At 35.3% G+C, this 22329-nt stretch overlaps 1 protein-coding gene across 1 annotated transcript; it reads right to left on the bottom strand.

Annotated features, from left to right (window-relative positions):
- Positions 1-156: 156 nt before the first annotated feature.
- Positions 157-22097, bottom strand: LOC112052991 (endoplasmic reticulum junction formation protein lunapark-B). Its single transcript, XM_052886826.1, has 9 exons — positions 21760-22097; positions 15741-15976; positions 15011-15143; positions 14337-14430; positions 13181-13299; positions 11216-11345; positions 10497-10640; positions 9771-9851; positions 157-9533 (listed from the first exon to the last, which is right to left on the bottom strand). Exons 1-9 carry the CDS (start codon positions 21784-21786, stop codon positions 9460-9462), a joined length of 1038 nt encoding a protein of 345 aa, XP_052742786.1. The 5' UTR covers positions 21787-22097; the 3' UTR covers positions 157-9459.
- Between the last annotated feature and the right edge of the window lie 232 nt (positions 22098-22329).

Here is a 22329-nt window from a genome sequence, read left to right as displayed (position 1 = left end):
ATAACCTAGTTGAAACAGACCAGAGCTAGAGCTTCTAAATATTATAATTTATAGAATGCATTTTAATTAACATCTCTACCATATTATCTGTGCGAGGAACTTTGTTCTAGCCCTTTGAACTTTGGAAAGAAAAAACGAGAAATAAAACCACACATCAACTAGGTACTTATATATTAGTTCCTTTAAAAAACAGCTAACCAACGACACAAGCAATAAATAACGAATTCCATAACACTTTCCACTTGACTCGTTACTTACAGCTGAGGATTCTTAGGGAAAAAAAATCAAGTTTTTTTTATACTCAATGACAGATTCCGCCACATTCGTCCAATTAAAATTTCATTACTTTCAAGAAAATTACATTTATCACTCATCCTAAAATATGATTATTAATTCCAGTTAGTAAAATGACATTTCAGTGACATTTGCACTTGTCATTTTAGTGGCTGGAATTAATAATCATATTTTAAATACACACATTGTAAAAAATTCAAGACATTCCGAATTACACATTAAAACTACATAGAAATGAGTATAGCATTGAGATTTAACAATGTCTGAACGCTATACTCGTATTTTGTAATAGCCAAACCAGAATACTATAAAGCCTCGCCATGTTGCGAAAAAAAAATGGAACTAATTTTTTTTCGCATGAAATGGTTGCAATGAAAATATGACAATGGCGCTGCCGGACAAGGCCTTTTTATTTAAAAGGGTTTTAATAATATATTTCAGGTCAGGCTATGTTCTATAGAAAGTAACTTGAAAAGTAATGAAATTATTTACATTAAATGAAGGCGCAAGACAGGTCCAACAAAATCTAAGAAAAAATGTTTTTGGACTTTTCTGAGTACTGAAGGTAACTAAAATTATTATTATTTCTAAACCAGTTCCACGATATAAATAAAAAATGTCAAGCAAAAAAAAATGTAATGTAAAGATGTCACCTAATTTTTGAAAAATTAAAAATTCTAAACTATTCATCGTTGCACGAATTTGGAATTATTGTTGTATAATAAATTGTAATTTCGTTATCAAACAAGGAATGTAAGAGGAAAGAAATGTAGGGCCAAAATATTAAGAAACTATAGGTTTCTATAACATTTTGCATTTCACAAAATTTTTCACGTAAAAAGTGTTTTATAAACAATTTGACTAGAAAAAGCTTTTGAGTATGTGATATAATATTTTGCATTAAAAGATCAGTTTGAACCTTTTGTATAACAAACAAAATATAGTTACAAGTAAAATGTATACATACATAACCAATTTTTATTAATTTCGATAAAAAAAATATTGTTGAAAACTATTAAAATATATTGGGAACCAAATAAAATAATTATGTATTTTATAAAATCTGATAAACAGAACCAAAAAATACTATAAAATAGTATTTTTTTTATAATAGGTTTTATGTGTAAAAGAATAATGTAAAAACTGCAAATTAAAAATTAAAGCTAGAGAAGGAAAATAAACAATGGTTAAGATTTTTTTCATAAGTGCAATTTAAGGATACGCTAAATAAACGTTAGGCTAGCCACACATTTGATAATATTGTCAATAAAATAGAATTAGGTTATCTAAAGTAATACACAGTGTAAGTCTTACTCCAGCATTAGGGGACTACAAGCGACCTAATCCTTTATTGAGAATACTGTGTATGCGGGGACCTTAAGGATACGCTTGATCAACTTTTTTACATGTTTCAAGAGTCAGGCATTTTCGTACAATGAACAATGAGACTGATGTTAAAACTGAGTTTCAATGATAACAAATTTAGTCTACAAAAGAAACGATATGTTTTCAACCCGCGTTACTACTATTTTAACCGACTTCAAAAAAAGGAGTAGGTTCGACGCGTAAGTATGTTTTTTTTAATGTTTGAAAAATAAAATCTTTTTAACAAAAAAATTAAACAGACTTCAAAATCATAAAAATAAGCTAAAAAGCGAAAAATAACATCGTATGTGCTACCTTCTGATAACTTTGAAGTCGATGCCAACACAGTGATGTGTTGGCATTAACTAAAGCAGATTAAATCATGAACTTTTAGGATTTAAGGACAGTTCTTTCCCGTGGTTCTTTCAGAAACGGTTTTAATTAATACGTCACTGGCTTATACTTCATTCATTCATAAACATTCATGGAATATACTATTATATTATAATTTCAAAAATATAATCATGAAATGTTTAAATGTATGAAAAGGTTACTCTTTGTTGTTAAGAAATCAAGCGTCATCCTTATTCGTGTGATATTACATTAACAAAATAATTAAGTAGCGGGCCCTGATAAGGTTGTAAGTAAAATTAACTTTTTATCATCTAAAACTAGAGCTAGGGAAGATTCGAAAGAACTTATTATTACAACTCGAATAAATTAGTTTATTACACTAAAATCAGTTTAATCAGTCAGAATTTTAAAAATGCAGCAAATGTACAAAAAACAAAAATAATATAGGTACTTAAATACAAAATAAACTTACATGTTGTGATTTTGTAGAAAATGTAAAAAAAAATACAGCAAAAATCTTTTGTGAACCATAAAAAAGCGCCATCTGTGAATAGTAAATAACAAATTGACTCACTTTCTGAGCTTTATGTTTTTATGTGTCTATGATTCGAAACACTTATAGACAATATAGAGGCACGACGCGTAAATATATTGAGGTGCCCGGAAAAATAATTACTTAACATAAATGTCAAAAATTAATGTCTCTTAATAAATGAAACAAAAATGCCACAACTTGCTGCATTTTTGCAAATTCTGAAATAAATTATGCATAAATAGTCAGTGCACGATTAAATTAGGCATGTTAAACCATAACCAAACACGTACCATACCAAAAACAAGTAACAACTGTAAACTAACAACCGGCGAAAACCACGCGGTGCGACGTGGAGGCGTTTGTTACTGTCAAACGATTATAGACATTGCCAGCGTCGGAATAAAGTCTAAAATTAATGAACGTGAACTTGTGAGTTTGTGATTAACATTTCAAAATAAACTAAACTACCGTGATGACAAAGTTACTACGGGCTCAAAAGGGCTAGAACCCAGAGCCGTAAAGCTCATTATTAAAAAAAAAACGACATTTTTTTTTTGAAGAAAATTTGTCATATCTTAGAAATATGACCAATATTGGATAGAAGCAGGCGTTACTTTGCGGAAGTTCATCATGATTATATAATGATTTATTTATTTTGCTATCATCCGCGAAAATTCGGCGAACCCATGAACCCAGAGATGTTGACTCTACAACGTGCAATTGCACGTTGTAGAGTCAACATCTCCTGAGGATGCTCCGGTTTCGGGGTGAAACGTACGTAGAGAGTATTTTGTCGGACCTGGGTGACGTTGTCGCATGGGTTCGCCGAATTTTCGCGGATGATAGCAAAATAAATAAATCATTATATAATATGACCAATATTCCCATATTATTATATATATATATATATATATATATTAGTTGAAGTGAGTCCTCCCCCGCGTTGTACAGGGGTGCGGGGTATGACGACAGAGAGGTGCTGTGTATATGCGCGCCTTGTAACTCCTCAACTCGATAATTGTCAGGGTAAATTGGAGACTTAAATAGTGATTGATCGAAGACATTAAACCTAGCTGTTTTTCACCAATTTGATTTTTTTTTTAATTGCGGCACACAATAAATGTAGTGTTTATTGTATATGAACACATAGACTAACAAAAAATGTTAAGTAACATGGTACGAGTAGGTATAGTAAACGGCCTGTAAGTTGAACTATGCGTTGTAACACATTTCCAGGTGTTAGTGACGCAGAGAAGGCCTCACATTAATAATTATAACATCGACTTTATTACCTTTGAAATAAAGACGCAAATTAATTAACATGCATGCTTTTATCGCATCACATAGTTCAGTTGTCGTGTTAAATGATTTTCGACTTTATTTTAATGTATGCAATGTCAATAATAGTTTGACAGTAACACACGCCGCTTCCAAGTCGGGTGCCAGTGCCAGCCGCGAACGTGTCATTCCAAAAGTTAGATGTAGTCTCTTCTAATCGACTTCAAAGTGGTATTATCGCAACATTACAGAAACTTTGTTACGTTTGACGTTGAAATGTCGAGATATTGAGGTAATTTCTTAACTGCAGACGGCCTATAGGTATGCCTCAAACATATAGTCAGTATAGTCTATTCAAAAATAACCAGACATTTTCTCAAAATATTTTGTAATAATTATCTATAGAATATTTATAGTCGAGGTAGCATTCATGAAACCGTACTGTAGGTACATGTACTTGCTCTGACAAATAGTCAACTGACGTTTCAAAAATGCTTGTAAACTAAGCTTACTTGAAATTAATTAACTTTGAATTTAAGAAAAAAAAAATTGGAAATTAACTCAATAGTTACTATAGTGGCAGCCTTTGCTAAATTTAGGATACTTGCGGAAATGTATTATACATTTATAACAGCCGCGAACTTTATAAAACTATAATTAAAAAAAATTGCAAAATATTTTGAAAAGTTTAAGGACCCGCGCAACTGGTTGACCGTGTTCGAGGGTGTATAGCAGGTTTTATTTTTTTGGTAATGACGTAGATAGGACTTTATCACGATAGAAATAAACCGCATTCGTTAAATAAGTTTTTAAGTTTATCGTTCAGACTTTGTCTAACAGAGTTTCTACTCCGTTTTACACTGTTGAATTTTTGAAAATCAAATTGTAATTTAATTTTGTCAATTTTTAAACGGAAGTATAAATTAACCACCCCCCCCCCCCTCCCCACCCCTAACTCCCCTGTAAAGGCATGCGGAAGTTAAAAAAACCGGCCCATGACGTAAGTCATCAAACTATATATATATAAATATACTAGCGGACGCCCGCGACTTCGTCCGCGTAAATTTCGATGTCAACTTTACTACTACCCCTACCCTACCCTACCCCTACCCTACCCAACCCCTACATCTACCCTACCCCTACCCTACCCCTACCCTACCCTACCCCTACCCTACCCTACCATACCCCTACCCCCACTCTACCCCTACCCTACCCCAAACCGACTCCTACCCTACCCCTACCTTACCTACACCCTACCCTCATCCTACCCCTACCCCCATCCTACCCCTACCCTCCCCGTACCCTACCCCTTTCCTACCCCTATCCCACCCGTACCCCTATCTCACGCCTATCCTACCCCTACCCTACCACTTTTAGAAATTTTGTATTATCTCCAAAACTATTTAAGTAATTAACATACTGTAAAGGGCAAATCTTATCTCCATAATATCCTTGTGATTATTAAATAATTTATTTTAATAAGGATTAAAGTTTAGTTGTATAAATAATGACGTAAACCTAAGTATATAAAATAAATAATTTTTAAAACACAAAAGGTACTATATCTGCTAATATATAGAAGATAGATGTATGGTGTCGCGGACTTTTTTGTAGAACTTTTAAAGATACATAAAGCCTCCATACATTAATTTCAATTTTACACAATAGTTAAGGCAGCGCATGCGAATAAGTCTGTTTAAGAGGATTTTCAGTCCGACCTGTATGACCAAAACTGTCATAACTCGGCTAATATATATGATACCAATATAAAATATAGCCTATAGCACTCCCCGATAATGTAGCATTCTACTGGTGAAAGAATTTTTAAAATCGGACCAGTAGTTCCGAAGATTACCCCATTTAAAAAATGTGACAAACTTACAAATTTACAAACTTTACCTCTTTATAATATTAGTATAGAGTATAGATTATAAACTCAAGTACGTAAGTTGTTAGGTAATAGCGAAAAATATGCGTCTTATTTTATTGCTTTGCACATTTACGTGTTTCGTTTATAATTATTGTTTAATTGCACAATGATCTTAGACCTTATTAATACTCATTAGAAAACACTGAGAAATGATATTCAATAACAGAAACGTGGATTTTCCGTACCGCTTTCCTAAACCTTGGGGTCATAATTAAGACTCATTAGGAAATATTTATTGATAATAAATTTTATGGGATTTTATATAATAATAAATCACAGACTAACAAAACTACAGATGAGCATATAAAAAACCACAAAATGCTGTTTAGATTGTATTTTGAACTTTGTGGTTGTTTTGAGCAATTAAAACTAGGTAAGCGCAATAACTATTTATTTTCCATAGCTCTTCCTTTGTTAAATATGGCTGTGAAAAGAACGACCACTTTCACAAAGATACCATATCAACCTCTAGAGTCTAGAGATACAACAAATATTGATTATCGAATACAATAATATTCAAATGCAAGGACACTGGGAACTATTTTGCTGGAATTGACTGGCGTTGCCGCATGGATTAGTCGATGAATTCTAAACAAGCGGAAAATAAGTTGAACCATAGTTATAAAATCATACGATTAAATGCCAAACAATGACTTTTTCTGAACTGTATACTTTGCTAAACTGCGGTATTGTAAAATATATCGAAATTATCTGTATTCAAAGAACTGGTATCGCTTTGTATACATATGGGGCGTCATCGATAAAGATAGGAAATACCCATCTGGTAGGTAAATGAAAATAATGTCTTTTGAATGGACTATCATTATGTAAGACATTCAGTTTTACCTGAATATATAACCTCTGACAACATCTTTAAAACAGATCAAGTAAATTGTGTGAATTAAGCAAACAAAGCTTTTTGTATGTATCATAAAAATCCAAGTGGCCAAAAATTAAAAAAAATATAACACAGAGCCACTTTACAGTGTAAAGTAGAAACTCGCATAAAACAGCATTAATCAAATTTTAACACCCAATTAAAATTTGTAATAAAATGTTTTATTTTTAATTATAACAAAAATATTTAAATATAACCAACACGTCCGCCTTTTTTTTTACTTATGAACACTATTTAGAATGTTTTCAGCATAAAATTATTAAGTCAATTCTGCGGTTATTTTTGGGTTGATCGTCAATGGATTAGTTGCATCATTTTGTGGATAGGATTATGAGATTTTATTAAACGCTCTCAGTGTCACAAACTTAACCGTAGACAGAGAAATCCATAGACAACAGATTGGCGTACCTTTGTAAATCAAAAGATATACGATTTTGACATCCCATCATACTACACTGTCGTGCCAAGACATTACCGTGTATCTTCAGATAGTGTTTTGTGGTAACACACATAAATGAGTTCCTCACACGTGGTTACTGACATTTAAATATTATTAAAACATGCATAGCTAGGTACATACTGTTTCTCGCAAATAATGAAACAATTGATGTTTTGTAGATACAGTGTTTTATCAAGCAAGGCACGGCAATATAGCACTGAATCATTTTTACCACTATATATTTTAGGGTAACTGGTTATTTGCAATTTTTTAATTAGCGTAATTTGAGGCTGTTATTTAGTGCTCACAATACGATAACTATTGCATGGACCATCGTTGTGCCTAAAAAATACGGCACGCGTCATGGCACCAAAATATCTAATTGCCTTGTCTCGATTTTAGACTTTTGAGGGAACGCAATCAAGGTTTTATATCTGTCTATTTACTTCTTTGTCTACGTACTTAACACGCGGCCAACAAATTGCGCACGGTCTTCAGTCGATAAATCGCGAGTTTCTACGCGATTGTGTATTTAAATTATTACAATTTATCGATTGTATATATAATTATTATAATAATTATATATACAATCGATAAATTGTAATAAAATTTAATATGCAAGTGTAGTAAATATTCGTTTTTTTTTTCATATTATACACTAATCGTCATTAGTACTTTTCGTTAATAACAGATGGCACCACTGGTATTTTACTCCGCGTACAGTGATATACTTAGCCGAATGCAATAGGGTAGTTGACCCTCAAAAATATAAACAATATTAATTTCGTATAGCACATGGAATAAGGGTCCGAAGTCCGAATTAATTAATAAAAGTTAAGGATTTCATAGAAAACTTAATTTAAAAATTATGTATTTTATAAATTTTTCCAAACGTCAAAACGATGTCGTCAACTTTGTGACGTCACAATGTTATTCCATGTACTTAAGGAATAAACGTCAAACTAATTATTAACTTATAAATTTGACAAACACTAAACCGTTTGGTTAAAGTTTAGTGTTCACGTGACGTCATGAAATGATAAAATATATACCATCATGGCCGAGTGCTTTTTGGCTTGTATTGTCAAAAATATATTATTTAATTTAATTTTTTTTTGTATTCACGTTTCATAATAATATGATTTATTTAATCTAGTAGAATGATAATGATCATTTAAAAAGCTCAACTAGCCTATTAATAAGACGTTTTGGAACATCGTGCGTCAAGCCGCGCAATACAAGATTTTAGGTATCACCGATAACGTAGGGGCGCGGCGGCATGGCATCACCCCGCGCTGGGCAATATGTACCTGCGCGGAGGTACAACTTTATTTCGGAGACGTCATAAATATCACTTCCGACTATACAAAACATCAATGCAAAAGTATTGTAAAATCTTGATATTCCTATAATTTTGTTTATACATTTAAAAACTTTTATATAAGAAAATAAATACATCCAAATTGAATTCAAATTATTATCCCGGTTAAAATCGGTTTTAATATTTTAAGTAAACATTTTTAAAATATTGCTTCGCGGTAAGGCTATCCTTTTTTTTGTTCCATTATCCACATGCATCTTGTCTTTTAATTAATTTAATAATTAATTACCTTTAACAATTATGAACCAAGAGCGCGTGGTAAATTTTAAAGAAGTGCTTGATAACTATTAAAATTGTTGTCAGAAAATTTAAGAAACCTGTCAAATTGTTCTGATGATATGATTTCTTGGGAAACTTTGAGTATAATAATTACTATTTCCTGAGTATTTATGTTAGTTATTTGCAAACAGTAATTTTAATGAAATGTTTCTAAGAATGTATGTGTTTGACATTCTTAGAAACATTTCTTTAAAATTACCAAAATTCAATAAAATTTTCATCAACCAAAGTAAACATTTTAAATAAATGACGTCCAAAGCACATAATATAGATATTATGCAGCTTTTTGAAGTTGAGATCATGTCTATAAAAAGTAAATAAAATTGTTATAAAGATAAATGTATTATTATGTATTTCGTTTGTATATTTTGGCAGTAAAATTGGGTATCATGAAAAATTTCATTCAGCAAAATGCTTTTGAATATTTTTTTATGCACATTTGAGGATGAGCACCACTCAATTTTATGAATTGTGTATACAAATGCTGTTCATTGTTTTATTTATGAGATATTAATCATACAAAATGTTCAAATTCATAAAAAAAATATTGTAAACATATAAATATACTCTTTGACGACGATTGACTAAACTAGCAGATGGTCTAATGCTAAAGCGGTTAAATATCATTAGTTATCAAGCACCTTGTTTAAATTCACCACCCACTCTCAGAGCATTATTTTTATCTCAATAAATAACAACTTTCTCGTCAGTCTTCTTTTTTCTCTTGCTCACTCTTCGCTTCCTCCTCCACCGGTGAGGGGGGGCGAATAGGGCTGCATTCTGAAAAAAGAAAGTTTCCATAAATATAAAATTGATTGATTGATTTGGTCATGTCACAACATGAGAATAACTATTTTTGAATTTTTCTTTAAATAAGCGGCTAAAAACTCCGTTTGTCGCGAAGCTTTCTTGCGATTGGTTGCTTGCGTTACTGTTAAAGCGAAGTTTGACTGGGTGCGCTAGTTATATATTGTCATATATTAGTTATTTAAATAATTATTTTTCTATGAAACTTACCGCCATTTTCAGTAATAGTGTCATCGACTTTGTCGCATTCGCTGTCGCTGCCGGAACTAGGCGATGGCGACTCATCACAACCTGTAAACAAAATGTAAGAATTAAGCTTAGCACACTTATTCATTTATACTAACATGTGGTTTCGTTTTTAATCGACAAACGAACAATACGTAGTGTATATAATTGCTTTAATATGGCCTTCGGTCTCGGCCTTTTAATAGTTATCAAGCACTTCTTCAAAATTTACCACGGGCTCTTGGTTCATAATTGTACGCAACGAACAGAGTGCCTAGTGGGAGTTTTCTATGTTTTCATACTGTGACGATCGCGTAAACGTAAACGCGAATTCATATGGAATTGAAACAGTTGCGCAGTAGTGCCACTAGATGGCGCTGTTTCAATTCCTCAGTTCGTTAACGTTTATGAATGAATGAATGAAATATACTTTATTGTACACCAAAAATAATAATAACAGGCAAGAAATTAACTTAAAAACTAATGTACAATTGGCGGCCTTATCGCTAATGAGCGATCTCTTCCAGACAACCAATCGAAAATGAGAAAATAAATACAAGGAATAATGCATAATGACGGATGTACACATAAAAAGAAAAGTAGAAGATACATTACACTTAGATAATATATTAAATCAAAATCAATATATTTACGCGATCGTCACAGTATCAAACTGGCACCAGGCACAGTGGACTAACACAGGCACCGTACCGGACAGAGACAGGCGCGGCGCGGGCAGCGCGCGGACGGGCGCGAGCGGCGGCGCGGCCGGCTTCTGCTTGCGCGCCGCGTTCATGTGTCCGCAGTACGCGCACACGTATGACACGAACTCGAACTCTTCCGCCATCGCCATACCTGAAACATATCATCATCATCATCATCATCATCATCATCATCATCATCATCATCATCATCATCATCATCATCATCATCATTAGTTTCACTGTCTGTAAGCCGCCCCGACCGTTATTAGTCCAATACAAGAAACCCCTTAACAATATTAAAAATGACGTCAAGCTAAGTCACACACCAGCGAATTTTTTTTTTTTTAATTTATGAAAAAATTGTTTCGTAAGTATGAAGTCATTGAACTTAGACGTAATTTAGGCTAAAGCAAATGAGCTCAAAGGACCGACGAGTCGCATAGCGGCATCGCGGCCAATAGGTAGGTGTTTGAAAATACAGGGTGTTTTAAAATAATTAATTTTTGAAAGTTTGTTACATACAAAATTTCTTGAATTGTGCTTTGTTTTTTTTAATAACACTAATATACATTGGATTCATTATGTTTTATGTATTTCGGTTTTAAACTACATATTTATATTTACTACCAAGCAATGTTAATTAAATTCAAATTCGCTTTTGAAACTAACAAATAAAATAACACTATTGGTCAACGATTTTGTTGTGCAAAGAAAAGTTTTCCTCACCATTATGCGAATGGCACGCGGCACAAATTAACGCCATGCGGTGGTTGGGGCCGTCTTTCAAGAGGTAGTCGACCACTTTGTCCAAGGCCGACCGATTTCTGTCGGGCAAAGGCCGGGGAAGATGTTCCGACTGAAAAGAAAAATGATGAAGATGTAAACAACCAGCAAAGTTCATGTCTGACCATGCGTAGGGTTCCGAAGATTAAATAGGGATGATGACAGTTTTTTAAATTGTACATAAATTAAGAGTATGCTAATAGTAAAGCAATTTTGTAAAAGTAACAGGGTATCTGCGATCATTACTTTCGGAGCTACAGGGATTTAAAGGGTCAGATTTGCGGCGCTGCCGCGGTCCCTGAAAAACGCCCCATACAAAATGGCACGAACTTATGACGTCGTGGGCAATTAATGACCGTTAGATTTGTATGGGCGTTTAAACAAAATTACTAATATCTTTGTTATTTCTGCGTTTATGTTTATAGTTCAGATATTAAAAAATGGCACATTTAATGTAAGGAAGCTAAAACTGTATGAATTTTCATCTAATTACGATAAAATATTTCTAATAGATTTTGAAATTTTATAATCTTATTTATTTTGCAAATATCCAGTCAATCTTTGCTTTTTATGTATAAATTAGTTAACATTGACCTTATTTACCCGAATGTATCATTAAAATCAATATATTCAAACCTAGTCATCATCCCCATTACAAAGATGTTCGTAATTGGGCCCACTTTTCAGAATGATACAGAAATGAAAAATGTACTCTGTCGGTAGGGTGGTAACTAGCGACGGCCGAAGCCTTCCATCAGCCAGATCTGGACCAATTAAGAAAATCTCAATCGGCCCAGCCGGGGATCGAGCCCAGGACCTCCGTTTTGTAAATAACCGCGCATACCACTGGGCCACGGAGGCTGTCAAACTTTGTAGAACACATCATCAAGACACTGATTCACTGATCACTGGACATTTTTAAAAATGCCGTAAAGACTCATTATCTGGTGCAGTAAAGACGATCTGTATATATTATTTCTCTTCAATATAATGTATTTATTAGTAGGTATATTTTGATATGTATTTTATTCATGATTGTAGGTATTTGTGTAATATTGTTTATGTATTAGGATGTAAATTATTTGTACGTATGTGTATTACTAATACTATGGTTATTTTTGTTTTACGCCACCTGCTGATGTCCTTAAGCTTTCCTAAACCGAAGGTTGCCTGGAAGAAATTGCTACTTAGCGATAATGCCGCCTTTTGTATGCTGATCTCTTCTTAATTTGTTTTTGTTTCACTTGTTTTTGTCTTTGTGGTGTGCAAATTAAGTATATCTATCTATCTATCTATAATTTTTTCCAAAATATGTCGAGACAGCTTATGCCTAACTATTATAGTCATGACGCATTAAGTGTTCTTAAATATTGTTCATAAATCGTAATTTATAAATAGCACTCACCGTAAGAAGAGCCGATGGGCGTCCGAAGGTGCTGGAATGGCGACCCCGCACCGGAAAGCTCAGTGTTGGTCGACCCCCCACTAGGTGGACCGAAGACATTGTGGTGTTTGGAAGTCCAAGCAAGAGGCCTATGTCCAGCAGTAGACGTCCATAGGCTGATAACTCAGACCAATTATAGAAGGACCTGTATCGCACTTACAGTCACGAACCAAATTGTCTGTCATTTTCTGAGGAAAACGAGCTTAGATTTTGTATATATCTTATACTAAACTAGAAGTTTTTGCCCGTTTTTTACACAATCCAATTAAACAAAAAGGTATTTTTACGGAGCTCTTTAACCGACAAACACGATTACAACTATTTAACATCGATTCTATAGAGACAGTTTTTATAATCGCATTAGATCGTTGATCATATACTTTGACAGAAAAGTAAGGTCTAGCGAGGCAGGTCCTATACAATAATTGGTCTGAGGCTGATAATGATGATGAATGATGACTCACCGTAAGTCTGGGTCCCTTGCCAACGCCCATGGGGAAGTTGACGGGCACTATCATGTTGTTAGATATTGGAGTGGAAGTGTTCTGTATAGCCAGCCTCTGTCGCACTTGTGGTGACTGCACTGTGAATCAATATATATATAAACAACATTAATCTGTATGTCTGTGTATAGTATTTATGTATTTACTAAAACTGTGTTTTCTCAAGTGCTTATTAAAATTTTAATCTGTCTGTCTGCACAAGAAAAAAGTTTTCAAGTGTGCACATCCAAACTATTGAAATTAGTTTTAGATAATTAGGTGGTGTTAGTATCTACCATTTGCGTTTTATCCATTAACTAGCGGACGCTTGCGACTTCGTTCGCGTGGAATTCACTTTTTTACAAATCCCACGGGAACTATGGATCTTTCCTGCCTATGTGTTAATCCAGAGTTAAATTTATTTCCATTCCAAATTTCAGCCAAATTGTTTTAGTAGCCGCAGCGTAAAAGTCCTCAAACATACATACTTACACACAAACTTTCGCCTTTATAATATTTGATTTGATATTGAGTGATTACGGGACACCTGTATAAGTCATTGAGAAACATTTATAATTTACTTTTTAATCATAATTACGTTTATTATTATTTACAAACAAAATATTCATTCTATCCTACTAATATTATAAACGCGAAAGTTTGTATGGATGTATGTTTGTTACTCTTTAACGCCGCTACTACTGAAGATTCACGATTCCTAAACAGGGGTCCATGAAAATTTATCTGGTTTGATACCGAATGAAGAGTTTTCTATATAAAATAATTGTGAATTGATTGCTTCCTTGTGCTGTGAGTAGATATAAAAATTAAAGTTGGCTGAAACAACTTTTTGCCTGGATAACTTTACTTTTTGCCCTCCACTCACAACACAATCAATTTATATATTTTTTGAAAACTGTTATTTTGTGGTGGCTGTTGATTCAGTTGCAACGAAATTTTCTATTAATTAATCTTATCACATTTTTTGTCACGTTTGGATAGACATTTCTTCCCGGAATCAGTTAAATTTGAAAGTGGTCTATAAGAAGAAAAAGTTTGAGAACCTCTGGTCTATAGCATAAAATGTCGTTGGGCACTGTTAATGCAAATCCAAGGTTAAAAGTTAGTACAGACATACCGGGGGTGCCGGGTGCTGATAGAGGCGGGAATGGTTTGATCGCTTTCAACTGCTCGTCTGGGCCACCGAATTTATCCAGGATTTCTTTCGCGACCTATAATTGAGTTTAAATATTAAATTTAACAATAAATTTCACACCTACGCTACAGTAAGGTTATTTGCTGCTTACTATTTAATTCATTTAAATTTATTCATATTGTAAGAAATAGTCTTGGACGGATATGACGGCGCTCGATCTCGTGTTGGCTCGTGCCGACGCTAGGTGGCGCGACTTGTTTCGTAAAGAGTAGGGATTTAGAGAGGGGTAGCGATCAGTTGGCGGGAACTACTTGCGATATGAGGCGCTCGTCGTCCAGTTGGCTTCAGTATGTTCGTGGCGTTTGAGCCGTCCACATTTCTTGTTGTGTAATTCCTTATGGTTATCCTTACTTGGAATAGGCGGGGAATGTGACTTGAGTGGACAAGGGGAGTTTTTGTTAACTGTCAAAGGCTCCTTTAACCCTACACACTTTCAGTGTTAGATAGCCCATATATCGAGCAAGGCTATAGGTTATATATTATCCTTGTATTCTTACGGCAAAGGGAACCACGCAAGTGAAACGGCGCGGCGTCAGTTAGTATTATATAAACATACATTTAACTTAACAACTTGGAATTTTAAAATAGATAAGTACTTTATATGTCTCGGTGTTCATGACATCTTCTAGAATCTTCTTCTTTTCTTCCCTCATCTTCTTCAATTTCGCTCTGTTCTTGTTCAACGTCCAGTTGTAGTACCACGATATCCCAGAACGAAGGAAGACGACTCTGAAACCAACCACATCTTAATTCCTGAAGTACAATTAGGATGAACTTTCTGATGCAGTTGTGGATCGATTTCTTTTAATTCTTTACAAGTTAGCCCTTGACTACTCTCACCTGATGATAAGTGATGACCAATCTAAGATGGAAACTTGTTTGGAGGTGGATGAAAATCCACACCCCTTTCGGTTTCTACACGACGTTTCTACCGGAACGCTATATCGCTTGGCGGTACGTATTTGCCGGTAGGTGGGTAACTAGCCACGGCCGAAGGCTCCCACCAGCCAGACCTGGGCCAATTATGAAAACCTCAAAAGGCCCAGCCGGGGATCGAATCCAGGACCACCGTCTTGTAAATCCACCGCGCATACCACTGCGCCACGGAGGCCGTCAAAAGTTGGAAACATCATAATTAGAAATTATTACACTTCATTTGGACCCCTCAATTAATTTTGATACAGTGCCCCTCCAAGGCAAGCTAGCTACTGCGACCGGCATACAAGTAGCATTTATAAAGCACAGCCAGAATAGGACGAGTGCATTATTAATAGGCGAACATCCTAAGACAGAAAAGGACGTCAAGAGTTTGACAGTAGCACTTACAGAACCGGCAGGATGAGCAGCGGCGAGGCGTGCAGTACCGAATGCAGCCAGTACTGACTGCGGCCGGCATACATGAAGTAGTACAACACAGCGAACAGCAGGTAAAGAGCCACTGAATACGCCATGACGTAGCCGATGACGCGCTTGTGTGTCTCCTCTTTGTACTGGCCATCTTGCTCGATGGTTTTTATCTGTGTTTCGAGATTTTCGAGTATGTCCGTCGTTGTTTTCTTGCGCTGGAAATTGAAAAGGTTTAGTTTATTAATGATGGAGTTTTAGGAAGATGTTCTCTAAGCGACCCACGACATAAATTTCGTGAAGGAAAAAGACATGGTCAATCAATGGTGGCCGATCCGAAAATTTCCACAACTGTAAAATATTTTTTCAAAGAACAGTGCCTGTTTGTACTGTTTGTAGTACTAGCTGCACCGTGTAACCTAAAACGTGTAAAAATAAGTATGTACATATATGTAATTTAATGATAACACCGATTTCGAAAGTTCTGTACATCACAAATCCCACGGGAAACATGATTTTTCTCAGTAATAAAGTAGCCTATGTGTTAATGCAGCTTATATTCTATCTCTACTCCAAATTTGAGCTAATTCTCTCTTAGGCACAGGGGTGTAAGTAATAAGTAGCTCCAGCTGAGGATGTTTTCTGAAAATTAGAAAGACCAGGATTCGAACCCTCGGAGGACCTCGAGAACCGAAGCCACATGGGCAAACCATTGAACTAACGAGTTTAGTACACGTAGAATGTAGATAGATCTAGTAATCTATACTAATATTTAAAAAAGCTGGAAAATTTGTTTGTTTGTTTGATTGAAATTGAAATTAATTTCTGGAACTACTGGTCCGATTTGAAAAATTCTTTCAGTGTTAGATAGCCCATTTATCGAGAAAGGCTATAGGCTATATATTATTCCTGTATTCCAACGGGAACGGGAACCACGCGGGGGAAACCGCACGGCGTCAGCTAGTAAAAAATATTCCGACGATACGAGGACCAATATCTGACGGACTTTTCTGTATTTCGTTATCATTCGTCAATGGCAGATAACGTCTTATTTATCACTTGGGATTTGCCAATGGATCCCTCAATTACTTCTAAGAACCATTTCATCATCTATAGTTCAAAATGGAATCACAATAATTGTAATATCTATAATATTAATATTATAAAGCTAAAGAGTTTATTTGTTTGTTTGTTTGAACGCGCTAATCTCAGGAACTACTGGTCCGATTTGAAAAAATATTTCAGTGTTAGATAGCCTATTTATCGAGGAAGGCTATAGGGTATATATTATACCCGTATTTGTATGGGAACGGGAACTACGCGGGTGTAACCGCGCGACGTCAGCTAGTTTATGATATACGTACAGATATATTTTTTCTCTGTATACTAGCCGACACCGCGCGGTTTCACCAGTGTAGTTCCCGTTCCCACCCGCCTATGACACTCACAGATAACGTGGCTTTTTTTCTTTATTCTTTACAAGTAAGCCCGATGGTAAGTGATGATGCAATCTGAGATGGAAGCGGGCTAATTTGTTAGGAGGAGGATGACAATCCACACCCCTTTCGGTTTCTACACGACATCGTACCGGAACGCTATATCGCTTGGCGGTACGTCTTTGTCGGTAGGGTGGTAACTAGCCACGGCTGAAGCCTCCCACCAGCCACTTTTCTATTGGTATAATAATTCTCAAAATCGGTTCAGTAGATTCTGGATCTACTCTATTATCCCCTACAAGCCCTTGTGAGCTGTGATAGCCCACTGGATATGACCTCTTCCTCCGATCCCAGAGGGTGTGGGTTCAAATCCGGTCGGGGTCATGCACCTCCAACGTTTTCAGTTGTGTGCATTAAAAAAAAAATATCACGTGTCTCAAAACGGTGAAGGAAAAACATCGTGAGAAAACCTGCATACCAGAGATTTTTTATAATTCTCTGCATGTGTGATGTCTGTCAATCCGCATTGGGCCTGCGTGGTGGACTATTGGCCTAACCCCTCTCATTCTGAGAGGAGACTCGAGCTCAGCAGTGAGCCGAATATGGGTTGACAACGAAACCACAAACTTTACTAACATAGTCATACCCTCGTCATTAACCGTGTGCAGACCAATGTTTCTGTGGTAGATATGTTACACTTTTCAAAGTTAAGACAGCTTTCAACTTCAAACTGAATCGCGACCTACAAAGCGTCTCGAAAGTGCGCGACACGACCGCGGTAATTTAAACTCTATCACCGCGCAATAAGAGCCAACCGCATGTGTTAGTCACACTCTAGTGCATTCGCTTTCATATCAAAGAAATTAATACGTGCACGTTTTTGAGACAATTTTTGGTCTCTGTGCACTTTGTGCTGTGTTTAGACAACTTTTGGGTTATAATGTGTCTTTAACTTTATCATTTTAGCCTGGATTAAGCCCATTTCAGAGCCAGGTCTCCCTTATAAAAACGGGAATTTGGTGCTTGGTATGGTGGGCCGTGTGACCGGCTCCTCAGCGGCATGTCAGGATATAATCCTAGATAGGTACGTCAATGACTGAGACACAAAGATGCACCTTAATAACACCTCCAACATTCCAACTGGGTTAGTACTCGGAATTTCTCAAACCAGCTCATTCATGATCAGTAGCGATATAAACTTAATCTATACATACCAGTAGCGAAGGCTTAAATTTTATAATAGGTAACCCGGTACTGTGTTTTTAGTCATGCGCGCAGACGTTTCTTGTACAGATACAAGAAATGCTGTGGCTGAATAATTATGATAATGTACGAGTATGTAAGGATTTTTAAAAGGTAACCCGCCAGGAATCGGGTTGTTTAGATTCCTCGCTGCTGATATATACAAAAGCCACAAGGTCACGAAATATCGAAAACCGCTTGACGTACAAAAATCAAATTGGGCAGGGAGCCGGATTAAGGAGGTCTTGATTTTGAGTCTCTAAAAAATGTTAGAAGCTCAGTATTTCATAGTCCAATCCAGGACTCACGACCTCGTGATCCGACCCCAAAAAGCGTTCAAATACAACAAATGCATTCCCAAGTACATATATGTAGGTATGTAGGTTTTTAAAACACGACGCTTTTTTTCGAGCAGTGTTGCATTTTCAATATTTGGGCGTTGGAAATAGACCTTCATTTAACTTCATTTGAACGTACTTTGAAAAAAACTCTCGTGTGAATGAGGGCTTAGACCATTGTAATTCTTATCGAACATCGATATAGTATTGAATATGTAACAGAGAGGGCAATAGCTAATAACAATATAAAATATCACGTTCTCAGGTTACCCAGGCCTTGCTACAATAGCTACATGATATCACTCGATCTATGCGATCGGCTGTTTCCGATACGTGCCTATTACGTACGCAAATACTGAGATCATGCAACACCAAAGAGATTTACTAGCGTAGAGCGTAAAACGCTGTATTATGAAACGGACAGCTTCATATTTAATTACTATAGGACAATTCACCAGGGGGCTTCAGAACTCAAGAACTTTCAAGGTTTACCCTACCCTTGCACTTCTTGGGTTCTAAATTCGTCATTTAGAACTATTTTTGTACCCACTTCTAGTGCCGTTTTTAAAATTTAGAGTGTAAAAAATACTGACTTACATTAACTCCTTTCCGATACTACTTATCTGATAGCATAAATTGATTATAGATGGAATTCCCAAAAATCTTAGTGAGACAGGAAACTACTGTCCTTAGCTGTTTCTAATAATAGTATCAGCTAAGGACAGTAGTTTAGACAGTAGTTTCCTGTCTCACTAAGATTTTTGGAAATTTCATCTATAATCAGGAACTCAATCAATTTTATAGGTTTTATTTTGATGACTACAAAAAGACAGTGTTGCAGCTACGATCTACATCCAAAATTTAATTAACTCAATAGCTATAGGATCAAAGAATTTGACGATTGGCGCGCGGCGGACTTATTTTACTCACATAATGTCCTATCTACTAACGGAACATTCAAATATCATTGACAGAGTATTGAAATAACTTTACATGATACCTAGGACAAAAATAGATTTGATTACTTTTTTTTATTTTTTATATTTACACCGTCACACGCTTCGAACCGTCTGACCTTATAATTTTTTTTTACGTGTAAGGTAAACCAGCGTTACCAGTTTTTTTACCAAGAAGGGATTTAGGAACTTGTGAAATGAAAAAAGCGGGATTCTTTCGTGGGAAGCGGGACATCGTAAAAAACGTATTTTAATCAAACGTTTTTTGATTTTTTTTTTAAATTTTGAATATTTATCATTTTTTATATATATATATATAAGTTCCAATCACGTTTACATGCCAAATTAAAATCAAAAAGTTTTATTAATTAGAAAAATATGGCGTTTCAAACATCAGTCTGAGTGAGTGCGAATATTTTCAGACACGTCATAACTATAGTCTACGGATTACAATAATAATTCTGAACTACCATGTTGATACTTAGCACAAATCAATCAGGACGCACGGACGACCACTGTTATTGTATTGTATATTATGTGCATTATAATCGGGTGCGCTGGAAGGTACAATGGCCTTTTTTTTGTACTGTGGAATTGTATATTGCTGTTTTATTCAAGTAGGGTGACAACACTCAATAATAAATAAATAATAATAATAAATAGATAATAAATAGATTATCATAGATTATCATTGAAAAATGGGAAAATAAATGCCCCTTTTGAGAGCTTCCATTGTGTGCACTGTGTAATCTGTTAAAGTTAATTGATACTCTCAAAAAGATCAAAAAAATAGTCAGCGACCATTAATGGTGTTTTATAAACATTACAGTCGCAACGAATATCTTAGCATTCCATGGATTCACCGTGCGGGTGCCGGGTCCATCGTGTGGTAGAGAGAAGAGCTCCGAGCAAAGTCCTGAACTTGTGACTACAGGTTGTTGGGTTAAGGAATTCCTTGACGATTGATCAACACTCCCCGTTCTCTGCTCGTGTTGTTCTCCCTGCCTAGCCAAATTTGGTAAGATCCTATTAGAGCAGGGTGGGTAAGACAATAGACCAACAGGGTTAGGATCGAACCACCAGCCCACGGTGATAAGTCAGAGCGCTCTTACCGTTGAGCTATTGAGGCTTTAAATTAAACATCACATGTCTCAAATGCGAGGAAACCTGCACAAGTGAGAATTCTCTATGTGTGTAAAGCCCGCATGGTGGACTAAGGCCTAGCCCCTATTATATTGTTATTTTTTTTTTATGTTTTGCACCATCCATATAACATTTTAATACAATAATCCCTTTATTCAAAGGTAGTCTGGCAGATTTTGCTTTATAAGACTATAGAATAAGATGTTTTTCTACTATTTTATTTGGTCATTGTTTTTTTCCCTTATAAAGTTTATATTTAAATAAATCATTACATCATTAACAGCCGATAAACATCCACTGCTGGACATAGACTTTTAAACAGCACTGTCTTGAGATACATAAATAAATAAATATTGATTTATGGAGGTACGCCTGGCAATAGCGAACATAAGGTTTATAACTAGGGTATGCACATTAGTAAGTAGTGATTGGAAAATTCCTTGTCCAACTACGTGTTCTGTGGTCCAACATAGGTCTGTAGTGAGTCTTTAGGGTAGGCAAAGTATTTCAGCATCTATGAAGTGCACGCCACTGAGGCCTAGCCCTGTAGTAGGCCAATAATATAGGCTGATATTTAATTCTATTGAATACAAAGCTATCACAGTACTGAAAAAAATTGTAGCTTTGTAAATTCAAAACAAATTACGAATATTGTTTTGCCAACAAGGGGCTTTGCATGACTATGAGAATTCCGGGCAATTACCTTATTTTAATATAGACAATATAGATCGCGAGCAACTGCTACTCATACGCACTTATAAAAACCTAACACTACAGGTCATGGGTGAAGATTTGAATACGCGCCAGAACGATTAATAAATCCACAATAGAAATAGTCTTGGCTGAGTTACAAAATAAGATTAATTGAATATATCAAAATACTCACTCGAAATCTAGATATGATCAGACCCATTTCTCTTTCCAGGCGACTATTACTTCTGTATGAAATAAAACTACACTACAATCACTTAAAAACAGTCTTATTTTCAATGACTCTTTCCATACGTTACATTAGAAATTATTTTAACCTATAACGCCGACGGTGACTATGGAAGCATTTGTCGATTATGCTAGCAAAATTTAAAGATATTCACTAAATAGTTCTAAATCAGATCACATATCCGTAAAAAATATTTGATTGCCGATGGCATCAAGAGAAAATTCAATTCGAAACGTCTCGTATCACTATAAATTCGACGGGAGCGGAAAAACGAAAAACAATTTGACAATGACAATTGACATTTGACAATAATTTGACATTGACTTGAGTTATTCGAGTTTGACAACTCGAGCTGACATTTTTTATACTGGCTCGAGTACTAGCCTTTTTGAGAACATCTCACCTGACACCACAGACTATAAAGGAAATAAATATTCATACAAAGACTTTTGGAGTTAAGAGATTCAGATTAAGCATGTGCTAGTTGCGGAAATACCTAGTTAGTAGGTATTAGAG

The sequence above is a fragment of the Bicyclus anynana genome, chromosome 18 (assembly GCF_947172395.1).
Source record: "Bicyclus anynana chromosome 18, ilBicAnyn1.1, whole genome shotgun sequence".
In the NCBI taxonomy this organism is placed as follows: Eukaryota; Metazoa; Arthropoda; class Insecta; order Lepidoptera; family Nymphalidae; genus Bicyclus; species Bicyclus anynana.
The sequence above is the reverse complement of the archived record's forward strand: the minus strand, read 5'-3'. Positions and strand labels throughout refer to the sequence as shown.